This window comes from Phasianus colchicus, chromosome 1 (assembly GCF_987193195.1).
Source record: "Phasianus colchicus chromosome 1, bPhaCol1.hap1.1, whole genome shotgun sequence".
NCBI classification, from domain to species: Eukaryota; Metazoa; Chordata; class Aves; order Galliformes; family Phasianidae; genus Phasianus; species Phasianus colchicus.
The window spans coordinates 180,664,678-180,685,022 of record NC_143436.1 but is presented as its reverse complement, the minus strand read 5'-3'; the positions used below and the strand labels follow the sequence as shown (position 1 = coordinate 180,685,022).

At 44.2% G+C, this 20,345-nt stretch overlaps 1 protein-coding gene across 2 annotated transcripts in view; it reads right to left on the bottom strand.

The window, feature by feature from the left end:
• Positions 1-292: 292 nt before the first annotated feature.
• The window catches only part of ARHGAP20 (Rho GTPase activating protein 20), a 60,919-nt gene continuing 40,866 nt past the window's right edge, over positions 293-20,345 (bottom strand). For both annotated transcript variants that reach the window (XM_090133873.1, XM_031610554.2), the window contains 8 exons: positions 18,971-19,037; positions 16,398-16,580; positions 10,538-10,716; positions 7,553-7,714; positions 6,232-6,341; positions 5,303-5,492; positions 4,416-4,527; positions 293-2,347 (listed from right to left, as the gene is read on the bottom strand). In XM_090133873.1, coding sequence (XP_089989999.1) covers positions 1,284-2,347; positions 4,416-4,527; positions 5,303-5,492; positions 6,232-6,341; positions 7,553-7,714; positions 10,538-10,716; positions 16,398-16,580; positions 18,971-19,037 — 2,067 coding nt within the window. In that variant the 3' untranslated portion in view covers positions 293-1,283. The remainder of the gene's footprint in view (positions 2,348-4,415; positions 4,528-5,302; positions 5,493-6,231; positions 6,342-7,552; positions 7,715-10,537; positions 10,717-16,397; positions 16,581-18,970; positions 19,038-20,345) is intronic.

Sequence of the window (20,345 nt, the reverse complement as noted above, 5' to 3'; positions counted from 1 at the left end):
GTATCTCTGCACCTTGGCAGGAGTGTCCCATTAACAGAAAACACTCTTTTTTTTTTCAGAGGGAGAGCAAAAAGGTAGGAATTCCTGTTTGAATCGTATGAAAACTGGCAAAAGTTAACAGCATGACAACATGCACTTTGACTGATGCCACCCAAAGAGGAGGAAAAATGTTGCTGTCCTTTCCTGGGCAACATCCACAGTAGCATCACTGCGACTTTTGCTTTGATGATAGCTTGTAGAACTAGAAATAACCACCTAAAAACATTACAAAGAATATAAACTGAATGGATGACATAACAAATAATATTTAATATATAGCATTGAATGCATACACATCAGTACCAGTGCTGTAACAACAAAACAGAACTCATAAAATTAGCAGCAGTTTTTGCAAGTACAAAAATACACATTTTTTCAGAACATATATAATAGCAAAATTTATCAGGATATATTATACAAACTCAAAGCATTTAGATAATGCAATACTTTTAATATATTATATGATGTTTTAGGTGCTGCATAATAAAATTACATGTGTTCTGCTTGCAATAATACATAATGCCATTTACAGCGATGTTAAGAAACAATTCACAACTTAAACATGAACAGAACAGCCAACAAAGCACAATAAATGACTGAACACACGGAGCTGGGAGGTGTTAGTTACAAGCTTCAGCATTTACCTTTACACATTTCTGAGCTTATTTCTTTTCTTTCCTTTGCAGCATGGAAGAAATAACTACACCTATCGAACGTACCCCAGAAACATACAGAAAACAATACACTTATTCCTTGGAGGACAACAAAAGTCATACCTATTGGTTTCAGAACAGCAGTATAATACCACAGTTAGGGGATCTACACTGACTTTGCACGCTACGTCAAAGCACACACGACTGAGACTCACATGGGCACGGCTCAACACACGAGTGGTCACGGGGAGTCCCAGCAGGCGCCCTGCTGCCCACGGGGCTCCGAGAGCAGGGTGCTTTCTTACTTAGAGCCTGGGACCTTCTCAGATTTTCAGGAGTTTCTGTTTGCTTGCTTTCAGCAATTGGGATTATTCTTACAACATTCTTTCGCAAAGCTTTACATAGGAAGATTAACGGTTTCCTGGAAAAAGAAAACCCATGAGTTCAGACTGCTCAATTGAATTTGAACAACCTGGATATCGAACTTAAAATGAACACACATTAACACCGAAGGCATTTTCTTTATGGTGTTTATTTTAAGTGTTAAGATTCCTCTGCAAAAAAAAAAAAAAAAAGCTTTGGTCAGTCTCTTCAGACTTTGGATTGCTGCAATCCTTTCCTAGACCTCCTCTTTGATCTCAGATCATGAAGTCTGTCTCTTCCCGCGACTTTCAGAGGCAATGGCTGAATGTCAGGCTTCACCAGATAGCTGTCAATTCCTTCAGTAACTTTCAGAGGTGCCAGCCTGCTGTTGGGCTCCAGCAAGCTCCCCTCAGCCAAAGCCTCACTAGGCTGTGGAGATGGGGGCACCCTAATGGGTGCAACCAAATAGTCATCAGGGGGCTCAGCAGCAGTCTCTTCATGTTTCTTTACTGGCTGAAAAGTGCTGATATCAAAAGGGGAGGAGGTTTCAGTTGGGGTAAACACAGATTGGTCTGAAAATTGAGAGAAAGCACTGTCCAGGGAGCTCATTGATGACAGAGACGGAGATGTCCCTGGAGAAGACAGGCTAGAAGAGCTAAATCCTGAGCAAATATTTAATCCTTCTGGTGTTGGAGGCAGAAGGCAATGGGACAAGTCTTTCTTTTCAACATTTTGATTTGTGTTGTCACTTTTACCAACATTAATCCCTATGATCAAGCTCTGATTGATAAGTTTTTGTCCTTCCATTTGCAATGACCGAAGCTGATGGAGATAGTCTTCATCTTCGTAAGACAGGACAACGTCACAGCTGGCTTTGCGTGCTGCCCTCTTGTGACCATCACCAGTGTGGGCAAAACTAGGGGCAAGGAGACCGATGGCAGGCTCTGAGGAGCGCCTGTGTCTCCTTAAGGTCTTGAGGACACCTGAGGTAGTTGCTGAAGTGAAGCCCAATGCGCTGGAGCAGAAAGTCTCCTTCTCTGAATTTTCTTGCGATGAAAACTTATGGTGTACGTCAACAGAAACTGTCAACTGTTTTGATTTGGTTTTATTTTGGATTTCATCCACCTCAGTCTGCTCTGAATCACCGTCACTCAGGGTGAAGACGGACTCCCTGCTCCTGTTATCCTGATCTCGGTTCTTGATCCAGTCACTGGAAGAGGAGTCGGCTTCATCGTTTGCCTCGTTTTCCAGGCTGTCATAGGAAGAGTCATTCAGATGGAGGGAGGCCACATCTGCAAGGACAAACCAAGTGGTAGCATGTCAGTGACCGAACCACCCTGCTTACATGCAGCTGCATTTATTTTTGCAAGTGTCCCTTAATTTTAGGAACATGTGCAATTTATTAAAGTCTCTTAAAACAGAAATGTCAGTAATTTCAGAAAAAAATACTGTCTAAAAAGCCTTGAAATTAGAGCTAAGTTGCAGATCAGCTAAGAAACACAGAGTAATGGGACAAAGAAGATTTCTTTATGTTTTGGTGTTGTTTTTTGGTTTGGTTTTGTTTTGTTTTTTAATGTGAAGACTTCACTAGTAAAAAAATCCAGCTCTGAACAATACTTTATATGTAGAATATTAAATCAGAAAAATATTGAATGTTTCTTTTTGTTACTGAACAGTGAAAACATCATTTAACCTTTCATTCTCTCTTCTATACAACTGAAGAAAACAGGGCATACTTCATTCAACTAAGCCCTGCACACATGTACCCTGTTCTGTACACATGATAATTGGAATTACATTTATCTCTTTTGCTCCAGGCTATGCTAAGCTGACTTATCTCACATTTGCAGCAGACTGAGTTCAGGTATGGGTAGTTACCATGCCCCAGTGCCTGTGGAAAACTTCCTCAGACACATTAACCTACCATGGATCTGACAACTCAGTACCAGCACAGCATCACAGGATGGCTGAGGCTGGCAGGGACCTCCGGGTCCAGCGGCTGTCCTGCTCCAGCAGGGACAGCCAGAGCAGGGTGCCCAGGGCCATGTCCAGGCAGCTTTGGAAGATGTCCAAGGAGGAGACCCCACAGCCTTTGGGTAGCCTGTGCCAGTGCTCCATCAATCCATCAGCTATGCTCAAAGGGAATTCCCCTGTGCTCCAGTTTGTGTCCACTGCCTCTGTCTTGGTATTGAACAGAGCCTGGCTCTGTCCTCTTTGCACCCTCCCTTCAGTTTTCTGTGGACACTGATGGGATCCTCCTGAACATTCCTTCTCCAGGCTGAGCAGTCCCAGCTCCCTCAGCCTCTCCTCACAGGAGAGATGCTCCAGACCCTGCATCATCTTGTTGTCCTTCTGTTGTACTGTGTCCAGCAAGCCCATATTTCTCTAGTACTGGGAGGGCCAGAAATGGACCCAGCACTTCAGATGTGGTCTCAATGGTGCTGATTAGAGGGGAAAGATCACTTCCCTTTGCCTGTTGGTGATACTTTGCCTAATGAAGCCAAGAACATCATCAGTCTTCTTAGCAAAAAGGGCACACTGATGACTCAAGTTCATGGTTCTTTTTTTGGGTAGGAGGACAGGTCAAATTTCACCAAATTCCACTGGAGGTCGTGCATGAGGATTTTTGGATATCAACAGAGTCAGACTAGCATGCCAGGACAAGTGCCATTACCACTTTCAGTGTAGGCCTGCTGTACCAAAATATATTTTGCAGAAATGCAGCTTTGCAAATCACCTGAGCCTCCAGTCAAAATCAATGATTTGAGGGGTAAAGTGAGAAAAAGAATAAGAATGATATTCTGGAACATGCTGCATATCAGCCAACTACCCTGCAGGACATTTTCAGTCCCCACTTTTATGACTTTTCCGTGCTAGAAATAAAATCTGCCTGTTCCATTACACATCTGGAGAGCTCTCTCTTTCGATAATAAGCAATGCTTTCAGCCCTAATATAATGCAGTGAGAACTGTATGATAACTTGTTGATCACTGACTTTCTGATGTACTGAGAAGACACTGTGAAGGACGCAAATTCAATATCTGAGATGAAATCGTTTCACTGTCTCCCTCCCTCCTTCTTTCTTTCCTTCCTCTTCCACCTCCTCCTCAGCTCTCCCTCCCTTTTTTTCAACATAGTGGCTCAGATGAATGGAATAGGAGCAAGGGATTCTTAGGGAAAGCTGTTTGTGGTGTGGTTTAGTTCTGTGGTAAGTTGGATCACTATCACCAATACTTTGGGAAAGGAAAAGACAACAGCAGTATATGGGAACACCATGTGAAGAGGGAACAGCCTTCTTCCACGGACTATAATTGATCTTTGTCTGGTTGGGATTAGCTAATAGGATCAAAACTTCATTACCTGAGCCATTTTCTCTCTTGCATGTCATCAGGATTTCTCCAAAGAGGGAGTTAATCTCCTCTCCAAAAATCTTGCAGCAATTCTCAGTGAGGAACTGCACCAGACTGGAAATCTGCAACAAAGCAACAGGAGAGAGATGTCAAGTCACATCCTGCATTATTACATTCAAGGCAAACTCATCTTACAGAGGTGGAACACAAACAAGCTACTCATCCATGAAGTGTTTAAAACAGTCGAAATACAGAAGACCTTGGCAGACCATCACTTGGCAGCCCAGCCCTGAGCTCTTGCCATGAGCCATCCCTGAGCTCTCTCAGGTGTGCTGAGCCAGGGCCTCCAGGGACATGGCTGTACAGGTGACGAGGGAGAGACAAGGAAAGCAAAGTGACATCTCCTGAACATCACCCTGCCTCGTCAGTTATATCTTATCGCTAGAGTTGTTTTTACCAAATGTTTCCCACATCATACCAAATTCCACCTTCTTCAGCATAAGAGTAGCTGGTAGATGGCATTCATCCCACTATCTCCTTCTCTGACACCTTTTACAGTCCTCTCTTCCATCTACATTCTTTTGACCCTTGACTGGGGCCCAAACACTGGTAGTCTTCCTGCATATATCTTTTTCATTTTTACTCTGTCCTGTTTAAGGCTGCCACAGCTGGGGATCTTTTTGATGACAGAATTCCTCTGCCAATGCACTGTGTATTTCTTTATGATGTCTCTCCCTTTTTCTCAGGCAGATAATAATAATAATGAATGTTTCTGGGTGCTGATAAGAGGACGAGAACTGATCTGAAGAGGTACCAACTATTCTCACCTTTGTAACCAATAGACTGTTTGTACAGGAATATGGTTATCTGCATTTGCTACATTGTGGTGTCTCCTACCTTTCTTGTGAATTCACTTTCTATATCAGGAGTTGAGGAAGCAGGAGGCCAGAGCAGGCTAGGTGCAATGCAGATGGCAAGATTAAATGCATTCATCTGGTTCTCTTCAGATCGCATTTCTATACCATGTAGCACTCCAAAGATGTAACGTAGGAGAACAACATTGGCTCTGGGGAGTTGCTCTATTAACCTGAAAGCATGTACAAATGTCATTCTTCAAATTACTGACTAGAAAAAGTAAAAACCTTAAAGATAACTCTGTATTTCACCTTAGTGGCTTGACAGTTCACTGTTCACTTCACAGTTCAGTTGTCACTACCCGCCATCTAGTTGCCATAGGTACGTATGTATGTTAACATGCACCAGGTTCACTGGTGTACAAAGCTCTGTTCCCCATAACATAAACTTTGCCCACTTTCTGCTTGGTATCATCTGCAGTGTGAAGGCTTTCCTTGTCACTGAGCTCCAGTGTTTTGTTTACAATTCCATCCTCAAAACAGTCACTAACATTAGAATTGAATGTAGGGGGAAATATGAGGAACTGATTTTTGCTTCTCTTTTCCCCAGGATCTCCATTTTCCCTGTGGAAAACTCTGGCTTTGGTATCAGGCAGAAATCCAGGTCTTGGACAGCAAGTTTATAAATATTATAAATGTTTCCCATGAAGGCATGTTTCACTTATTTGTTAGCATCCACAAAAGGCAGAAATGTATGAGAAATGCAAAATGTACGCAGAAATGTAAGAGTCAGAAATTTGCCCCACATAGGGTCTCCCTTAAATATATATGTAAGTTTAAATGCTCTGTATGTTAGCATTTATTTAGATCTGTAGATTTTTTAATTGCGGGTTTTGAGTGGAATGTTTGGGATTCTGCATTCCAGGATTTCATTTAACAGGAAGAGAATACAGAGAATATAAGTAACTCTACCTTTGGATGCTTTTTATCTTCTCTTCGTTATTTCCATGATCCATCACAGAGACCCACTTATCACAAAGCTGGGATGTCAAAATGCTGCCTGGGATGTTGCGAAGAAAATCCTTATCCAGAGAAAAGAAGAATAAAATGTGAACAGCTGTTCCGGAGGGTGGGAGGAAATAGGAAGAAGCAATGCAGATACAAGAGGATGTTTCAGTGGGACAGCACTAACTGACAAGCATCTTGATCCACACAGCAACCAAAACCAGCAGAAAACCATCTCAGATAAAGAAGCACTTTGGATTATGCTGAAACGGAATTTTTTCCTGACCTGTCCTCACTCTTTCTTATCAACAGAGGTATCTGGATGCTTCATCTGCTGTTGATGAACTGAAAAAAACCCTGCAGTGGGTCCAGTTATTTTGATACTGTATGTCTGCATTTACTTCTCACTTGAATTCATCCATAGCCCGTTTGTTCCCCTCAGCTGACAACTTTCAACACCTCCAGACAATAAGCACTCCCTGCCTACCTTCCTCTGGGCACAGTCCTTTGTGGTAAAGGAGTATTTACCCTGGTCATGGTTAGTCTTCCAGCTCCTGTCTCCTCAAATAGTGGCAGATAAACTGCTGCAGCTTGCGAAGAAGCCCAAATTCCTGCTTCCCAAATCCCAGTTTCCCCAACAAGTTAAGTTAAGGGAAGCTATGGTTTGTACAAATAACACATTCGCTCTTAATGTGATGCTGTTCCCCAGCCTCTTAAATGCACATCCTAAACTATCAGCAGCAGTGCAATGGTATCTCATCCATGAAAACCTCTCATGTGACAGTAAGAGAAATGGTTTTTTTTTGTTATACTTCTGTTACGTCTTTTTTTTTTTTTTTGTCCAAAGCAATGTTTGCTTAAGAATGAAGATTACTATTTCTTTTAAGCTAAAAACTACACAGAAATGGACACACTATAGTAAAATGTGAAGACAAATATGCTCCTTGTAGCTGATATTTTACTGAAGGCTTGTGATGTTTTTGCACAAGCAACATTGCTTTTACATGGAAGTTTGTAGAAGATAATCCATGACAATATGAACTGAGATCTTTTGGGCAACACTATATACTAGCAACAGTGTGAATAAAGAAACAAGACTACAGATCTGCCTTTTTGGCATTTAACTGACTTTCAGGTGGGGCTAAGAGAATTATGTGAATGTGTCAGCCCACTCTTCTTAATTCAGCCTACCGAGGCCTCTCCATCCCTGCGAAAAGCCCCACTTCTTTGTGCCTAAGATCTGTGCTGCTCTCACTTGAGAAGGGAGAAAGGAACATTCTTCACGTACCTTAAACAAAGATGCTGTCACAAATATGGATTCGCAGGCTAAGTCCACTTCAGCGCCTGAATCAAGCTTCTCCTTGAGCTCTTTGCAGGTTTTTGCACTCCCAGAGCGTCTGAAAATACCCTCAGTGGAAGGGCCTTCTTGGTACAGGAGAGAAAGCATGTCCTAAACAAAATAAAAAGGGAGAGAGGGTTTCTCAGAAACAAGTTTTACCACTGTAATGTGGTTTTACCGCTTTGGTCACAGGCAAAAACCTCCGAGTCCTCGGAAAGCTTACACACAGGTCAGGGCTCACCTCCAGACAATGCCATACTGCACAGCAAAGCTATGGCCTGGGGTGCTGATTTCGGTAAGCATCCCTTCAAAAGCACAGTGCCACCACTGCTGAGCACTGATCTCATCCACAATCTCCTCCAGCATCTGGGTGAGTTTTAGTCAAGTCGTTGAAACAATTAAACGCCATGGCATGGGAAAAAGCTACTGTCTACTTAATGCAGGACTCTGCATGTTATTCTCTGCAGGAAGATAAAAAACCCTCCCTGCTCACCAGCATGTTCAATCTCATCAGTGATCAGAGATGAAGATTTCTGTTCCAACTGACACCCTGATGTCTGTAAAAAAGGAGATTTCATCTGCTTGGAAAGTGATTGTTTATATCTACCCGCAATTCTCCATCAGGTCAGAGCTGGATTATGCCCCTTCTTGGCCTTGGGAGCACAACAGCGCTCTGCAAGCAGCACAGGACTGCTGGTGAGACCAGATGCAAGGCTGAACTTGGCTGCTGGCTCCTTTGGGCTATCTCTCACATGCCCATGATCGCCTTTCCAAAGATTTGCTCTGAGAAAGAGAGGTATTGGCTTCAAGATGCACCAGGGGACTTTCAGCTTGGATATTAGGAAAAAATTCTTCTCAGAAGAGTGGTGAGGCAGTGGCACAGGCTGCCCAGGGAGGTGGTGTAGTCACTGTCCCTGGAGGGGTGCCAGAAACGTGTGGATGTGGCACTAAGTCATGTGCTCAGTGGGCATGGTGGGGATGGGTTGACAGTCAGACTGGATGATTTTAGTGGTCTTTTCCAACCTTAATGATTCTGTGGTTCTATGATTTGAAGCAATGTGGGAGTTGATGCGTTTATCTCTTCTGAGGACTGACTTATCAAAAGGATGAGGAGAAAAAGTACACGAGGAGGGAGCCCGACATCACAAAACAAAGTCACTCTAGCAGTAATGACCAAGCAGAGGCTTCTGGCTTCTTTCAGAGTCTGGCCCTGGCACACATTAATGCAGATATCACTAATGGAAGCTGTATTTTAATCTTTTAATCTTTACTTTCTTAATGTTTCTTTCTCACTCCTGTAGAAGTGGAAAGTGATGTGTGTGCAACAGGAGCACCTCTCAAGGCAGCAGGACTCATGTCACCATTTACATTTATTTTACGGGGATTTACAGCTCTGCTGACAAAACACCAGTCTCACTGCATAAACACCTTTAAATTATTTTTGGAACAAAACAGCCACAAGATCAAAGTTGGAAAAAATGTAGTAAATCCAAAAGATTACACAAAGGAAGCTAATGGTGTAAGATAATTTAGTGAGGCAATGGCTAACAGAGAGCCATTCAGCTGTGAAAGCAAGTTTGGAGCTTTGCAGCAAAGATATCAAACACGCCTGCAGTATTCATTCCTAATATCTCCCTTCTCTTGCAGATAAATCCCACACAGTATCTCAGATGCAATTTTCCATTCTTCAGAGATGCTGCATGAAATCAAAAGCCAGTTATATTTTGTGGCATAAACACAGCGTTCTAAGATTCAAACCACAAAGTCTACCAAGCTCTGATTCTATACTTAGTAACTCTGCCCTTTCTTCAGATACAATTTTCCTAATTATTATGTTTTGGAGAAATTTCCAAAATGCAGCTTTGGCTCCCCTGTCAAAGGGAGAGAAAGAGAGACCAGGTCCTCACAGGGTTCATCTCTAAAGGGCTTATTTAAACTATGATAAAAATTTACACTGCCCCCTCAAAAGAAAATACCAAACCCACGCTCTCAAAAGACCTGAGAAGTCCTGCTGTGATTCACTGCTCAGGAAATGATAAAGCAGCACATCAAGCACAAGCTTTGGAGACAAACACATCTGTTACTGTAAACTGATGTAACCCCATTGATTTCACATTGTTCCAGCTGGAAGTCAGTCTGCTGAAACAAAGGGCCCAATCCTGCACGGTTCGTGGTGGGAACTGCTCACTCCCTTTGGCAAACATTTCAATTGCTGCATCAACAGGGCAGTTCTAAGGACACCTTCCTGACCCAAAATCATAGAACCACAGAATCATTAAAGTTGGAAAAGACCACTAATTCATTCAATCCAAACATCAGCCCATCACTGCCATACCACTAACCACGTCCCTCAGTGCCACATCCTCACATTTCTTGAATCCCTCCAGAGATGGTGACTTTACCATCTCCCTAGGCAGCCTGTGCCACTGCCTCACCACTCCTCCTGAGAAAAAATAAGGACTCAGGGTGCTTGTCTGCCTTAGGGTGGGTGTCTCCAAGAAAGGCTCTAAAACTGTTTGAGGGCAGGTGGCATTTCTGTGCAAGCATGAGCTGCCTGTGCTGGACAGCAGATATCACCTGCTTGGGGTTGGGGATTCTACAGAAACCTTAGGAGTAATTTGAAAAGTATGCATGAAGACGGTGTTTATTTGTGCTGCATAAGTGAGGATTTGGGAACCAGCCTTACAACTTGGGCTACAGAGAAGCAACAGCCCAGAGCAGTCACATGCTTCTCAAGCTGTCTGGCATAAACCAGGCCTCACCACAGCATATGTTAAAAACCAAAGTTTTTTGTTGGGAACCATAGATGAGGTTTCCTGCTGTTTTCTCTGCTTGAGTAATTGCAGCGTCCCATTTCCACAGCATCTCCGTGTTCTCATTGGCTGCACAAAGAAATTCCACTGCTGTAAGAGCCAGCCCTGTGCCTGGACTCACCAGGAGAGGCTTGGGCAGGTTGTCGTCCTCACAGATGGCTGTTAGCAGCAGGCCAAAGAGCTTCCCAGGGGCAGCAGATGTCGAGGAGAGGGGTGCATTATCCAAGTGGGTGCCTGGACCACGCCAGAAAGCCCAATTTATGATGGATCTTTTCCTTTTAAATGACTTCTGGCTCAAGTCTGGGAAAAGAGAGAGGTGTTTATTAGAAGAAATGCATTTCAATTCTAATTCCAGTATTTGTTTTGCAGTGGTTGCTATGGTATCAAAGGAAAAAATGTCATGAACTCAACCAACATCCTGGCATCCGGCTCGGCCTAATCCACCATGCGCATACCTGCGTGTGCGACTGCGGCCCAACCGCGCTCTCAGGAGGATCACCAAGAGCCACACTGCATGGCCTGACCACTGCATCAGCACCTCAGCCCAAGGACTTTGCAAGTGGTTAACCTGTGCTCAGGGCCTCACCTGCCATCTGCAGGTGTGAAACCACAGGCCTTCTGTGGGAAAAGTGCATACACGAACACCAACTGGACTCCCTTCGCTGACCATCTGGAGGTACCCTACTTCCCCCAGCACTGTGATGAGCTTCTGCTGTTGTGGAGGGCAGAGGGTAGAATTAATGCTTGCAGAAGTACAGATTGCAACATAATACCATAATACCAGACTTTTCTCTCCTATGCTTTACTATGTGTGTTTTTTAGCCCAAACGGTGATTTCTGCTATACATCATTCCAATCTGGAAGATCATGCTCCCTTAGGGAATGGGCGGAAGGCTTTTCATTAGAGATTTACAGGATGAAAAGTTACAGTTTAACTCAAAATGTGAACATACACATGCTAAAGCCTGATGAAAAATTCCTTTCATAAAAAAATAATGAGGATATACGTTTTAAGCCCAAAGCTCCATGAAATGTAAGCTTGGCAGTGTCTATGGCTTTACTTGACACATCGTGTTTTGGGAGAACTTAAGTACAACTTTCAAAACAATAATTTTTCTTTCAAATGAGCAGGATATTTGCACATGACTAAGGCTTGCTCCACTTGGAGCTCTGGACACATAATCACAAATATAGTTTGGTGGGTGTTGAAGAAACTGCAAGGTTTACACTGTTTGCAACATAAGCTGCTCATTTACCCCTGTATAGCCCCGTCCGTGACCATGGTAGGGTCAATAGGTTAACTAATCAACAAATAAATCAAGATCTTAGAATTGTCAGGGTAAGAATAGATGAGAAATGAGTGTTGAAATGCTTGAGTAGAGATTTTGGCTATTAGATAAGAGTAGGTGCACGTGTCTTTTCAGAGAATTAAGGTAAAGAATTAACATTACCTGAGGCATGATGAACGAGGACAATATGTTATGGAAGGAACCGAAAGAGATGATGAGCACATTGTTATCCCCCCCTTTTTTGCTATGTAGTCACCCCTGAAAAAGTGTATAAATACCCTGTGTGTATGTTGGGTCTGTGGACACTTGTTAGAAGTGACCCGACCCTGCTGCTGTAGCAGAGTCTGATTTAATAAAGCTCCTTGATGAACAACTGAGTTCGAGTCTCACTACAATCCCGTCTCTGAGTTCGAGTCTCACTCAAGACTGTCTCTAACAGTGAGTTTTTTTCTGATAGCTTTGTATATCTCAGCAAGTAAAAATGAAGGAGAGATTCTATTTTGGAGAAAAAAAAGAGTAGCAGAAATGAAAGACAAAGAGTCTTAAAATAAGGAACTTTTCTCAGCTTCTCAACTCTTGAAAGCCACGGCCCAAATGGGTGATGTGAGCAATGGGTAACTGATTAAATGCAGCTCTCCTGGAAGAGGAAGCAAAGCTTAATCGGTGTTCTTCAGCACACCAGGACAGAAACCAACAAGCAATGCCAGGCAGTGAAATGCCACCTCACTTACAAAATCAACACAATGAGCAACAGAATTCATTTGTTTCCCATCCCTATTTCAAAAGGGGGAGAACTGTCGGGGTAAAGAGCAAACAGGAAGAGGAAGATGTAGACTTTCTCTTCTTGAACCTGTGCAGAGCTACATTTGGTGTACAGTCTGCTCCCAGCCAAGACAGATGCAAGTTATCACTCTGTGGAAGACACAGCTCCCATATGGAGACACCAGAGTGCACCCCAGGGCCTGCTATGGTGGGTTATTGTAGCCCAGAATCAGGATAAAAGCAACACCACATTGGCTGCTGATCTTGCTTGGAGCTCACAACAGCAGCCATCTGCCTAGGGATCAGCTGGGCTCATATCTTTCACGCAGGGAATTCAGTCTCTTCATTGGCAGCATCTCAGCTGCACAAGTGCTTATTTCCTCTTCTCACAGACTAATCAGGAACTTCCAAAGAAAACCTCAGATCAGCTTAGAAACACAGTGTCCTTCCTGATCGAATCCTTTCAGTTTCCAAAGACCTCCTTTCTGTAACCCTAACCCTAACCCTAACCCACTGGAAATTTGCTCTCTCTTTTACCAGATGATTAAATAACAATTTGGATGACAGACGAGTCACTGACAGCAGTCAGCTCTTTCAAGTCATACTTTAGGCAAATTAGCATTTATGGTATTTTTTAGACGTGTGCTCATGAGCATGACTTAATGGCCGTGTTCAGCAGCTAGGTGCTGGTCCTGTTACGTGTCGAAAAGCTGCAGGAGGGAAACATCATGGTGTTCCCACACAGTAAATTCTCCTGTAGGTTTTCCAACTATCCTGCCAGCACTGCTGACACAACTACAGCAGCACAGTTGGTGTCCACATAGCTTCTTATCTCACAGGACAGCCAGTTGTCAGTTGTGTCCTCCTGTCACCACCCATTCGGCCTCGTGTGGTTCAGCCAAGCAGTTTCATAGAATCATAGAATCGTTTGAGTTGGAAAGAACCTTTAAAGGCCACCTAGTCCAACTCCCCTGCATGTAACAGGAACACCTACAGCTCCACCAGGTTTCCCAGAGCCCCATCCAGCCTGACCTGAAGTGTCTCCATGGATGGGGCATCCACCACCTCTCTGGGCAACCTGTGCCAATGTCTCACCATCCTTACTGTGAAAAGCTTTTTCCTTACATCCGATCTTAATCTCCCCTCTTTTAGTTTGAAATAATTTCCCTTTGTCCTATCACAACACACCTTGCTAAAGTGTCCTTTTATTTTATATCCTCCTTTAAATACCAAAAGACTGCTTTCACGTCTCCGCAGAGCCCTTCTTCTCCAGGCCAAACAGCCCCAGCCCTCTCTGCCTGTCCTGGTAGCAGAAGCTTCTCCTTGGTGAGTCTGGTTCAGCAACACCAGTGCCACAAGGGCTGGCGTATCACAAGAGATGGCAACGGGATGGTAGAAGGAGGCTTGGTGGCACAGAATTGCTTGCCTCATAAATGTGAGATCCCAGCCAGAGTAATATTTGCTTAGAAATCGTATGATTCTGAACTTGCCAAGGGTGCATGCCATGTGTGTGCTGTGGTTACGGGGAGAGTGGCTGAAGATGCTGCTCAAACTTAAATTCCAAGTTTCTGATTTTATCATGTTCTCAGGAAAAATAAACAGAATACTGTTAGTGCTCAGATAGCACCACCACCAGAAGAGCAACCTCTTGCTGAGGAGCAGGGAAGTCCTCTCCTGCCTGGGGAGTTTCTCTGGAGCAGGGAAGGAGAGTTACACAGCATATGGGCATCAAATATACCCTCCTCCCTAAAAATTGCCCCATACGTGGTGCTGTGCCCAGTGGTCCCCCAGCAGTCCCACACTGCTTGGCTTGCTGACCTGAAGACAAGCCCCAAACCAGATCGTAGCCTTGGCTAGCACACAGACACCTTCATCCTTTTCCAAAACTAAAACAGGTGAGAAAGAAGTAGGAAGAGCATGATGAACAGCAAGGTGATCTGGTTTGCAACAGTGAGGCATATACATTACTCTAATAGGTTCCATCAGCCAAGGATGGAAACAGGTAAGGCACAAGGACACACAGCTTCTCCTCCAGCCATGTGGCTCTGGCCCAGCTTTGATTTCACAGGCTGCCCCAGTGCCAGCCTGGCCCCCTCCCACAGCTCACACTGTGCTGCCGACATCACATCTGTGCTGATTTGCATTCCTATTTTCTCTTGCCAGTCAATGTCAGCTGCCAAGCGGGGCCTGTAAACCTAATTACACCCCTCTGCTAGATTGCTTCATTCTTGAAATATGCTGTGAAGTAATACATGATACAAATTACTTGGGGAGGGGGGGTGAAGGAGTGTGGAAAGGAAATTAATTTATATAAAAACGCAATCAATTTCCGGAATAATTTGTAACAGGTACTAATATTGCCTTGCTACATTTAATTTCTCAAAACATTACAAATGGATTCTACTCGTACGTTTTAGGAGATCTTGGCTGTTGGGGGTTGCAGAGTATAACAGAGTGCACATATATTATTTTTATTGATATGGAGACATTAACAGGGAGGAAGGGCAGAATTCCCAACTAAGCTTAGTGTGATAGCGTGTGAAGCACAATAAAAACACACTGTGGGATGCATCCTCGTCACATGGTGTTTATAGCCTAACGCCCCAGCCTGTAAAGATCTGCCCATATGTTCTACCCGTGAGCAGTGAGCAGTCACTGTATCGTTGACAACAGAGTGCAAAACAGAGAGCAGGTGCTCGTATTTTTGCAGGACCAAGGCCAAAGGCAGGAGAAAATGCCTTTCTCAGGGAATAGTGAAATAAAGAAGCTGTATTTCCTCACTTCATCTAGGTACAGTGCCATAGAATCACTGAATCATGAAGGTTGGAAAAGACTAAGATCTTCCAGTCCAACCATCCCCACCATGCCCACTAACAATAACCCTCAGTGCCACATCTCTACAACTCTACATCTCTACAAGCTTCTTGAACAGTTCCAGGGACAGTGACTGCACCACCTACCTGGGCAGCCCATGCCAGTGCCTCACCTGAGAAGAAATTTTTCCTAATACCCAACCTAAACCTCCCCTTGTGCAACTTGAGGCCATTACTTCTCACCCTATTGCTGCTAGCTGGGAGAAGAGGCTGACCTGCACGTTGCCACAACCTCCTTTCAGGCAGTTGCAGAGAGCAGTAAGGTCTCCCTTGAACTTCCTCTTCTCCAGACTGAACAATCCCAGTTCCCTCAGCCACTCTCCATAAGCCTTGTGCTCCATACCCTCCACAGTGCTGCTGCCCTTCTCTGGACACACTCCAGGGCCTCAATGTCTTTTTTGTAGTGAGGGGCCCAAAACTGAACACAGTTCTTGAGGTGCAGCCTCAGCAGAGCTGAGTGTAGAGGGGTGACCCCTTCCCTGCTCCTGCTGACTGCACTACTGCTGATACAAGCCAGGATGCCATTGGCCTGCTTGGCCACCTGGGGCCATGTGGGCACACTGCTAGTTCATGTTCAACTGACTGTCAACCCCAGAAATTCATGCCCAGGCTGACTCATGAGACAGCTGCCAGTAAGGGAGGCAAGCAGTCCTTGGTACCTTATTCAGACAGAAGGTGCTGAATTTTGTGCAGAACTGAAGCCTTGGCTTCTGCACCAGACAACCTCCCTGATTTGCTGCAGAGCACAGAAAGGGCTGCAGGGAGAAGCTCCTTTAGACTTACGAAAACCTGCAGGGGGAAGATCTTGTCTTTCTTTTGCTGGTTTTAGAGCAACCTCTTGACAGGCAGCTTGTCAAACTGTAACTTATAAAAACAGCACACGGGCAACAGCATGTTCAAATTGGGGAGAACCACACAGCAAAATTCGTGTGCAGCTGGCACTAACATCTGCCCGCTGCCCCTCACTGCCCACCCTCCATCCCTGCACTCTGGCTTCCCCCTGCACTGCCAGGCCACAGGCAGGCTCTGAGTTCCGGAGGCAGCAGCAGACACGTACCGTGCAGCGGCGGGCTCTCGGCCAGGCGGCTTGGCTTCAGCACGAACTGGCACTGCAGCTCCTGGGGCAGCTGCTCTGTCAGGAAGGAGCCCTGCAGCTGCCTGGGGCAGGCACAGTGCTTGGAGCCATGGGGCATCGCATCGCGGATGTGGCTCATCTTGATCCCAAAGGGATATTCATGTCCTGTGCAAAAAGAAATTCCTGTCATGTGGGTTGGACTGTCTGGAGGCTCTCAGAGCTCCCATCTACCTTGGAGGAAAAGCAGATTTTGCATGCTGGCCACAGCAATTTCTCAGTTACCTGAGAACCGTCATTTTTCTGCGTGTTTACACTGGCATAAATAATACCTGGGCAGGTGTGGAGTTACTGCATTCAGTGTAACTAAACAGATGTAAAGGTACCATCAGACCTACTACAGCTGCATCACATAAAAGCCCACCAGAAGAACACAAGTGACTCTGCATTCAGTGTTTATTCTTTCTCCTGCTTTACATGGGATGCTGAAGATTTAGGTGCTGGTTTCTCATATGGTTCTAGCAAGAAACAAGATTTTGAGAGCAGTCCTCTGTCACCTGAGTGTGCAAAATAAAATAAAATTCACTACGAAAGTGACCTTCTCTGCCTCTGCATGGTAATGAAGCCAGGAGAGGCACAAGTGCATCTCCTGCCTGAGGCTGAGAGGAAGGAAACATGAATGCCAGGGCTGCTGCAGGTGAGTTGCATTCAACAGCGCCTTCTGGGACTGTGCAAAGGCAACTCATTTCTAGAGGAGCTTTCAAAAATACCAGCAGAAAGACATGTTTTGAACTTGTCTAAATACACATCAGCTAAAGCATATTAAATCTGAAATGCATTAGTTAATTAAATTAGTTATCTTATACCTAAATTTGAGTGCCGAGAGTGGAAGTAAACCTATTTACCAGAGACTGTAGGTAGGGTGAAACTGAAGTGCAGTCAAACTGCCTCAAATGTGCACCTCTGATAAAAGCTTGAACTTGTCTGAACACATGGCAGATAAAGTGTATTAAATCTGAAATGCATTAGTTAATTAAAATTAGTTATCTTATACTTAAATTTGAGTGTTGATAGTGGAAGTAAACCTATTTGAGACTGCAGGTAGGGTGAAACAAATGCAGTCAAACTGCTTCAAATGTGCACCTCTGATAACAGGCAAACTTATCTGATAAACCTTTATGTAAATATCAGGAACAGCATCAGTTGGATGTCAGATTCTTCTTTTACAAAGCTTGTACCTCAAACTTCTAGTCAGAAAGTGTCAGTTAGAAACATCTTCCTCATTTCTGAATGTTCTGGTTCTGTATTTAAAACTACAATTGATATTTCATCTGAGCTACTCATAATAGTCTAAAACACAAAGTTCAGTTTCACATCTCTAAGACAAAACAACTTGCAATGTCCATAAGGTGTGCAGGTTAGACGTTTCATAAATATTAATGCTGCCTGATTACAGCAAAGCATTTGTAGCTAAGGATGCTTTAAGAAGGAACACTAAGATTTACAGGAATTAGATTTGCAGGAGGAGAACAGAAATTCCAGGATTTTTTCTCATTCTAATTGTGTGTGAAATCTTATATAGCACAAGGACTGCTGGACTTCTGTGGGGGAAAGGTTCTTAAAAATTCTTAATAATGGGAGGGATTTGTTCTCAGAACCACAGGCCAAAATCAAATCAGCCCATCTCATCACTTCTCAGCTTTGGGTTGGTTTCTGGTGACAGAATGTTTAGAAAAGCATTTAGGAAGTGAGTAAGAACAGTTTGCTCCTAGTCAGAGGGGAGCTTCCAGTCAGTAAGAGAATCATAGAATCATTCAGGTTGGAAAAGACCACTAAGATCATGCAGTTTGACCATCAACCCATCCCCACTAAGCCCACTGACCACGTTCCTCAGTGCCACATCTCCACATTTCTTGAACACCTCCAAGGACGGTGACTGCACCACCTCCTTGCACAGCCTGTGCCACTGCCTCACCACTCTTTCTGAGTAGAAATTTTTTCCAATATCCAACCTGAACCAACCCGGTGCAACCTGAGGCCATTCCCTCTCATCCTTTCACTAATACAAGTCTGCAGAAACACAGGTTTGCAAAGGCCCACTGGAATCAGGTGAACTGTGGAAGCACAGAGCATTTCTCAAAACTCCGCTGAGCTGTGCTGAGGAGGAGAGTAGAGTAAACAATGCTATGGGACTGTAGGAGGAAATACAGCAAAGCTGGAGTGGCTCCATGGGAGGAGGTGGCTGAGGGGAGAGTTTGGCTCTGGGAAAGACAGAAGCTTGTGCAGCCAAAAATAGCAAAAACAGAGCAGGAATAAATGAGCTTTTTCTGTCTCTGCGAATGTGACACAATCAGACATGTTGCTCTTCAAAATTAAAGATCAGCATCTGCTTGCCTAAATAGGCAAACTTGGTAACAGGGAAATAAGAGGAAGAAAGGGAAAAAAACAACAACAACAAAACAGAAGAGGGAACTGCACATCAGTAATCTGCATTTCTTACTTCCTTCAGCACTAAGAACGAGTGAACACTGAAAAATAAAATAATGTCATCAACATACCAATAAGAGGGTATGGAGCATCTTCTCTTCCTGAAATCACCCACAGCTTGTAGTCTTTTTCAGATCCCTTTGGAAGCAAAATCAAGAATAAGTTTGCCAGCTACTACGAACAAGTTTGTGTCAGATTTCTCACAATATAACAACAACCAGCACCTTGCCACTGGCATCAGTGGAACCCAGTTTACTTCCACAGTGCCCAAATTTGCCACCATGCAAGTTTCTGAATTCTCTGCCGTAGGGAATGCAGCCCCCTTGCCTGCAGCCATCCCAACTGGTGCCAGGGGTGGTGCCCAAGGGACTTGTGGCACTCAGCACAGCCCCAGGCAGCCTCCTTAGCCATGCTGTGCAGCTGCTGGGGGTTTAAGGGCTTGGGAGCATTGGATGCTGCTTTAAGGCTGTGGAACCCTCCTTCATAATTCACAGTGGGGAGGATAAATTTACATCAAAGGAGACAATTTCCAGAGGATTGGAGAATGTGAGCAACTTTAGGCAAAGCCTGTAAAACTGCTGATTTGAAAGCACATTCTAAATATCGCCTTCAGCATAAATATACAAGTCAATGTTACAGCTTACTTGAAGGAGAAGAATAGCACATTATTTCAGATATGAAAGTGAGGCAACAGAGACAGAAAGAATGACATATAATACAAAGCACTTTCAGAAGGAAGGGCAACAGTGAAGTGGATAAATACCATATGAAATGTGAACTATTGCACCTTAAATGCCTTTTCAGTGAGGATAATTAAAGTCTAAAAGTTCTCTGGCTACCCCAAAGCAGCATTAAGCTCGACAATTAAATCCTACTTCCTTGTAAACAGATTTGCCCACTGTCAGGCACTGTCTGAACCTTTATGCAGTGTCCCCAGAGCTCCTGAGACTCTCCTGCTTGCTGCACACACCCACTGGAGTGCCAATACACCCCATAAAGACCATGCAGTTTGCTTGCTGACTGACAGAGCTCTCTGGGCCATATTAGCACTGCTGTTAAGTCAGCTAGCAGGAGGCAGAAGGAAAATAAATAGGCTTTGGAGACATCTCTGGTGCCTCAGGGCAAGCTGCCAGGAGCAAATAAATACAGCTGAGGAGCACAAGAAAAGTATTTACTTTTCCTTTTAAATATATATATATATGAAAGGGTTAGTTACTGGGGAGAGGGGACAGGCAAGGGGAAGAGGCAAGCAGGGCTCATCTCCCAATTGCAAACGTTGTCCTTTATAGGCTTTATGAGGCCATTTGTCACTGGAACTGTGGCTGTCCCAGAAAAAGCAACAAGCGTACCCATGGAGCTGGGGAACCCAAGGCCCTTCTTTCTGCTCCCCTTGAGCATCTGGGAGAAAGGCTCAATGTCATCTTGTGAGAACTAGTTGTTGTTTTA